The following is a 7,165-nucleotide window of genomic DNA, read 5'->3' as shown; positions in this document are numbered from 1 at the left end:
GATGGCGTTGGTGTGGTGAGTCCAGGTCAGGTCCTTGCAGATGTGGACCCCGAGGAACTTGAAGCTGCTGACTCTCTCTACTGCCGTCCCGTTGATGGTGATAGGGGCGTGCCCGGCTCCCTGCCGCTTCCTGTAGTCCACAATCAGCTCCTTAGTTTTGCTGAGGTTGAGCTGTCATTCAGAACACTGGGGTTCCTTTTCTTTGGTACCGATACCAGGCTAGATGTTTTCCACATTATGGTCCTCTGTGGCTCAGTTGGTGTAGCATGGCGCTAACAACGCTTAGGTTGTGGGTTTGATTCCCGCTGGGACCATATATACTGAAATGTATGCACTCACTGCAATGTAAGTCGCTTTGGATAAAAGTGTCAGCTAAATGGCATATCTATATATATAGATGGGACCTTTTCCAGACCGAGGCTCAGGTTAAAGAGGTACTGGAGTACTCCGCACAGACTTTCAGCACCCTCAGGCTCACACTGCAGCCTTCCTGGTGCAGAGTTTCCCCAGCTCTCTCTTCACCTGGGCCGTACTGATAAACACACTGGAGCGGGGGGTTCGTTGGCTGTGGCAGTGGTGTCGGGGGACAGAATGATGGGGGGCGCTGAGTTGTGAAGTGAGGAAATGGTGAGGCTGGAGGAGGAGGGGAATGCAGGGGAGGTGTGAATGGAGTCAGAGGGACTGGAGAGGGAGAGGGAAGGGAGAGGGTACTGGATGGGACAAAGGGGTAGGTGAGAGGTGTGAATGGGTCCAGACAGGGCAGGGGAGGGGAGAGTCCAGACAGGGCAGGGGGAGGTGAGGGGGGCTGGTCCGGAGCAGGGGTGGAGGAGCTGGGGGGAGGAGAAGGAGAAGGAGGACAGAGTGGAGAGGTGCGATACGGTTGGGAGGAGATGCCATCAATCATTCTGTCACCTCTCTAATCATTCCAATTCTCTCTCTCTCTCTCTCTCCCTCCACTTCTTTATGTACAATCATTTCAATTCTCTCTCTCTCTCTCTCTCTCTCTCTCTCTCTCCCTCTCCCTCCATCTGTCTCTTATAAGGGACTATGAGTGCGTCCTTGGGCCACTCCCTGCTTCAGCTCCAACCGCAGGCTCTGGCTCATCTTGGTCAGGGGGGTGGGGGAGGGAGTCCAGAGGATGATGGAAGGAGGAGGGGGGGCAAGGCAATGGCCCAGATAATGCAGGGATGAGCCCTCCACAACCTCTCCCCCCCCTCTCCATCTCCCCATCCCTCAACAATCTCCCCCCTCCTCTCTGCCTCCCTGAGTAGCCAAATCACACATGGGACCAGAGATGGTAAAATCTTCTCCAGCAGGTAGATCCCACAGAGAGAGAGAGAGAGAGCATAGGCATGAATTATTCATGACAATGTTCTTGCTGTTCCCTATAAATTAGGGCAATGAGTTGAAATTAATGGGCTAACCTAGAAACCACTGATAGTTATTCACTAAGCTATCCACATGAGCTACTTGGACCAGTGGAGGCTGATGGAGGTAGAAATCGGAGGATGGGCTCAGTGTAATTCATGGAACAGAGTAATTCCATTCTATGCATTACACTGAACCTGTCCTCTGATTTCTACCTCCACCAGCCTCCCGTGCTTGAAATGAATAATCCAGAGTCCATATAGTTAATCCGGGCTGAACCATTCAGGGGTTAGAAGGGTGGTTGTGGAGGCCGTCTCCTTGTGGGAGTCCAATCTACGCTGCAGCTCGTACAATCGGACGGTGATCCGTCCCTCCAGAATATGGTCCCTGATTAGGAATAAATAGGGGGGATGTTGTAGAATGAAGGAGAAACTGGGGCAACCAAGCTGGAAGGAATTATTGTATTGCATTCATAATCATATTTCCCAGAGAGGGAGAAATTTATATTTTTGGAGCATGTTGCAGATTGAGTAATCATATGCTGAAACACTACCCTCTATATGCAGTGGAGGCTAGTGGAGGTAGAAATCGGAGGACGGGCATTCCAAGCATAATAATGAGCCCGTCTTCCAATTTCCCCCAGCCTCCCCTGCACTGCATTACACCACGCCTTATATTATCCCTGTTGTACCTCCTTGTTTACCTGTAATTGTCCTGTCCTTGCGTGAGATAGGTGCATTTACAATATCCCTGTCCTCCGCTTGCTCTGCCCTTGAGTAGACAACTCCCAAAGGAGGAAGTGAAACACAGGCAGTCAATAAACAAGCCTATGGTAATTACTCCCTGTGTCAGAAATCTCATTATACCCCTGTAGCCTACTAGTACTCCCCCATGGGTGCTATGAGTGTAGTGGCTTCTCTTGGTTGCTAGGCACAGGCCTCTGTTCTGTTTGATGGTCACCAAGGAAGGTAGGGTTTCTGTAAAGAAGAGATGTAGAGGGTGGGGGGGGGGGGGGGGGGGGGTCACAGACACTGAAACATGACCTCATAGCTCCGCTGCAGTGCAGTACAGTGCAGAACAATGTTCATATCTCTAACAGAACATTGTTAATATCTCTAACCCTATCTGGCCATAATCATTCCATCTCCTTTATTTCACCTCTTTTTAAAGTTCATTTCATTGGAAAAGCTGTAAATAGCTTAGCCTCCGATATGATAAGGGGAAGATCAAACATTTGGGTGTAGACAGAGATATGATAGTCAATAGTCTGTGCACATACCAGTAATACAATACAATGCAATAGCTGGTATTTCCTTTTTGTGGGGCTATTTCTTCCCCTCTGTTGCATAAAAGAGGTAGTTCAGCTTAGGTCATGGCATTTGGGTGGCAAATGAAAAGGTCAAATCATATCAGATATTATTTTGGTCATATTTCCCTTTAAAATACACTATGTGCACAATGATATGAGACGGTGGACTCACTCTCACTCACTCACTCTCTCTCTCTCCCTCTCTCTCTGTACATGTAAGTTCCCTGGTTTGAGTGAATTACAGAAGAATAGCAGAAGTGCACGGACTGTTTTTTCTTCTTTCTTTTCAAAATATTTATCGAATTTCACTGACGTGTTTTAAGTTAGGCCTACTAACCCTAAAAACAAATACAAGATGTTGGGTGAGAGAGTGATGTGATTTTCAAATTTGTGGGACACATTTCGTCCATGCAGCTCAATACCTTCCAGCACACAAACAGTTAAAAAAAAGGAGCGTCGTTTGACAGCTGGTCGGCGCAGCGCATGCGCCAAAGGGGCAGCTCAGCTGAATGGGAACAGAAACGACCGAATAACCTCGGAAGCCCTGCACATCATCTGCCCAAATTATGTCCATGTCGCCGCATCTGCTTTCACGTACGTCTCCGTCTCCTGGAACTTGAATGGCGCTGGTCACCGTTCAGCGCTCGCCAACTCCCAGCGCTACATCCAGCCCTTGCGTGTCGGTGAGTTCAGTTGTGGAGTAAAGAAATGATTTTTGGCTAGCTAGGCTCGACCGTTACGTTGCCAGTGGCGGATGTCTAGCCACTGCTGCCCACGCTCATGTTCTAAGACTACATCTAGTTTATGTGCGCATGCGTTGCCTAGAGATTGTTTATCAGTGTGTGACTTGGGTGTATTTTATTGTGTGTATATCGGTCGATGTGTCCTCGCTACTAACTAGACAACTTACACACAAAGTTTTCCCTTAAAGTTTCACAGCAAACGTTAATGGAGCTTAGCCTATGCTTATAACAAGTAGGTTTATCAAGTGAACTGCAGCTGTTCTGGCCTCACCTGCTATCTTAAGTGCATCTTTTTGCAGGAACTCCAACCAACTCAGTTCTCAGCTAGCCCATTCATCTTAAGTTAAGTTAACCTTCTACCGAATGAAAGCTAATGAAAGGAACCCAAAATAAGTCCGTTTGAGTTTCTAGCGTGTGCTCCTCTGGTTGATTAAAGTGCTGTTACACTTCTCTTACAGAGAGTTATGTTCTGTTGACTGTGAGAATAATATCACGACAAACCACCCGAACCATAAAACACAGTGATGATGACGTCGTAAACCAAGATGAACACATCAACTCCGCTCAACTTCAATTTAATGACAAGGGAGGCTTCCCCCGAGGCTATGGCCGGGAAAATGTTGCAAGAAAAAACGGCCCAGTGTGACATCGCTGTCAGGTCAGGTTCCAGTTTGACCTGAAGGATTCGATATCTTATTCTTATGAATCTTTGAGGGTTGCCTGTCCCGGATTACCCCATATAAACGGATATCAGCTTGGGTCTGTGTATCTGAGCCGCCGTCAGACTGAGGAATGTAGCTAGCTATCCAGCCAAAGAAAAGAGTTACTGTCTGTCTGGCTATGACTGTGAGTTGTCAATGCCTGATAGAAAATCACATGATGCCAGCTAGCAAAGTAAATAGATTAGAGAGCCATACCATAGGGATGAGTTAGCAGACATGATAACAAAAAGGTCAACGCAGAAATGTACCGCCATGTAAAGGGCAGGGCTTGACAATGCCACTGTTTGGCGAGGGTTAACGGAGTGAATCGTCCACGCCAGTGGCCTGTTGTTGGGCCATTAAAAGTGTATGAATAAATTATGAGAATGTTGTAATTCTTGGCCTAATAGACCAAGTCAATGATGAGAATCAGATCTATACCCTAACTTGTTAGATTTCTGGGAACCAGCCTCATTGATCTGACGCACACAGTTTGGATTTGTAGGCTGAACTACTTTGATTGTTGGCATCCTTTGCTTCCTGATGTGCTGGTGTTATTGGATCAGTCATTTCCTCTTGCGGGCCGTAACTCTCACTTGCTACTTTGGCTGGGTATTGACAAGGACCTCACGATATCATACGTAAGCACGATAGATGGGTCGCGATACGATGCTATTGCGATACAATACATATGGCAATACTGCACATTGCGATACTCTACTACATATATTTACTGAAAATCGAAAAATGTAACTGAAAATTCAGCCTACTGCGTTGTGTGTATCACATATAAATCAGGGAACAAATTGCCCCCCCAAAAAAGTAACAAAAGAAAAAAGGATTGCGATGCTAGGCCTGGATTATCGATACAGTATAGTGAAAAATAATATCAAGATAATCGATTTTATTGCACAGCCCTACTTGGTACTGGCCTGACTAATTTCCATTTTGTCAAGCCCTGGTCAATGTATATAGCTAGCCGTAGTTTGGAAAGCAGACAGACAGAGAAGTCTGGTTTTGCAGGTGAAAGGAGCAAATATGTTTTTGGAGCCTCGAGGCTTTGGCTAAGTCCTCCCATAGGTGCTGATCAGGGGAGGCTGGTGGAGGTAGAAATCGGAGGACGGGCTCATTGTAACGCATGGAATGGAATGAGGAATGGTATCAAACACACTGTGTTAGAGAGAGATGGGAGGGGGAGAGAAACAGAGAGAGCGACACAGAGGCCTTTTATTTAAGCAATGACACACAAGAGGGTGTGCGATATGGTGGATATCAGAACGGCTGTGAGGCGGTCTTAGGCACAAGGTGCAGCCGAGTCTCACCATCACAGCCATTCCGACATCCTAGACAGAGCGCACCCTTGTGTGTTGTTGCTTTTATACAACAGGGTTTACACAGACAGCAACAATTATGACAAGTAATGGTGCTAGTCGGGTTTTTTCATTATATATTGTATTGGTTTATGCCCTCCGCCTATAAAAGTAGTTGATGAAACTGTTACTGTAGTGAGGGACGCAGGCTGGTTGATAGTTCAGGAACGCATGGGCTAATATGATTGGCATGGCAAACCAGGAAACAAATCTCTACCTAGCTGGCTTATAAAACCTGAAGAGTGTTTGTGGCGTATGAAAGTGATGAGGTAGCCGTGCTGATAACGTGGATCGGCTGGAATGCTTCTTGGCCAATCACAATGCTTAATTTGATCAACCCGTTCAAAACAATTGTTAGAAACTCTCTCCTCTGTCCTCCACTTGCTTCTTCTCAATATCTAATAATATCTAAGGGGAAGATCTTCTCCAATTAATTTTGAGTAGGAAGTGACTGGAGGACAGAGGAGAGAACGTGAAGAATTGAGGAGCCAGGGTACGAGATTGCTGAGGGCGTACAGAACAGGATGAGAGAGAGAGATCTGCCTAGTAACACAACAAATCCTCCGCTCTCATTGGCTCCAGAACCACACCCCCTTTCCAATGAGGCAGCATGGTAACCATGGAGACCAGCCTGTACATACAAGGCCTATCACGCTGATTATAGAAAACATTGTTACATACCTTCGGTTTAGCTTGCTGGTGCAACGGATGGGCAGGATTTGCAACATTTCAGTGATGCGTTCATTGGTCCTAAAGTGCAAACCCCACCCACCCAGTGTACCCAGTGAGCTAAATCAAACACACCTACCTAGTCTAATGCTCAATAGCAGGTTCCTTTCTGTCTGACTCCTTTCCTTTATTGTCAGTCATTTGGTATGGTTTAGTTTTTATTTGTGTTTTTATTTGTTTATTTTTTACTGTTTTACTGGCGTCATGACAGGAGCAGGGGGGAGGTGGTGGAGGTAGATATCGGAGGACGGGCAAAATAACACGTTTTTTTAGTAGACTTTTGTAGACTAGGCAAGACTATGTAGGCTATGTAGACTAGGCTAGGCTATGTAGGCTAGGCTAGGCCTATGTATGTGAGGAGACGCACGTTGTGCTTGTTGTGCTCCTCTACTCTAAGCAGCATATTAGCCTCATGAAGCTCAAGACAACACATTGGTATTTAAATGTGTGTTAACGTTCGCTCTAGCTTGCATTGTCAAGTCAACATGCACACAAGCACAACCACTGTTATGTTGTCCCATAACTCTTTCATATACACGAGGCTGGACCTTATCAAAGTGTGTGTGGATGAGTGGGAGTGCCTTCTGCTTTCAGCTGGACCAAGGCCTACTCATGCCATCCACTCAGTCTGTCACAGCCACGCAGTGTTGTGTGTGTGTGTGTGTGTGTGTGTGTGTGTGTGTGTGTGTGTGTGTGTGTGTGTGTGTGTGTGTGTGTGTGTGTGTGTGTGTGTGTGTGTGTGTGTGTGTGTGTGTGTGTGTGGTGCGTGCGTATCTGTGTGTGCGTGCATGCGTGCGTATCTGTGTGTGCTGTGGCCAGGCTCAGGATTGGAGGTATGATCCGGGGGAGAAAGTTCCCTGAGTTTGGGGGGATTACTGGAGCAGGCAGGGATTATGACCCTGTCTGTACAGTGCTGGGGCAACAGACTGCTGGGTGGGGGTGGGG

General features: G+C 46.9%; 1 protein-coding gene across 1 annotated transcript in view; it reads left to right on the top strand.

Annotated features, from left to right (window-relative positions):
• Positions 1-3,297: 3,297 nt before the first annotated feature.
• ssh2a (slingshot protein phosphatase 2a) overlaps positions 3,298-7,165 on the top strand; it is a gene marked incomplete at its 5' end in the record, with an annotated part of 35,378 nt that continues 31,510 nt past the window's right edge. Inside the window, one exon of the mRNA XM_083696160.1 lies at positions 3,298-3,360. Coding sequence (XP_083552286.1) covers positions 3,298-3,360 — 63 coding nt within the window. The remainder of the gene's footprint in view (positions 3,361-7,165) is intronic.

Source organism: Argentina silus, assembly GCF_951799395.1.
Source record: "Argentina silus genome assembly, chromosome: X".
In the NCBI taxonomy this organism is placed as follows: Eukaryota; Metazoa; Chordata; class Actinopteri; order Argentiniformes; family Argentinidae; genus Argentina; species Argentina silus.
This window is presented reverse-complemented; position numbering and strand designations above follow the sequence as displayed.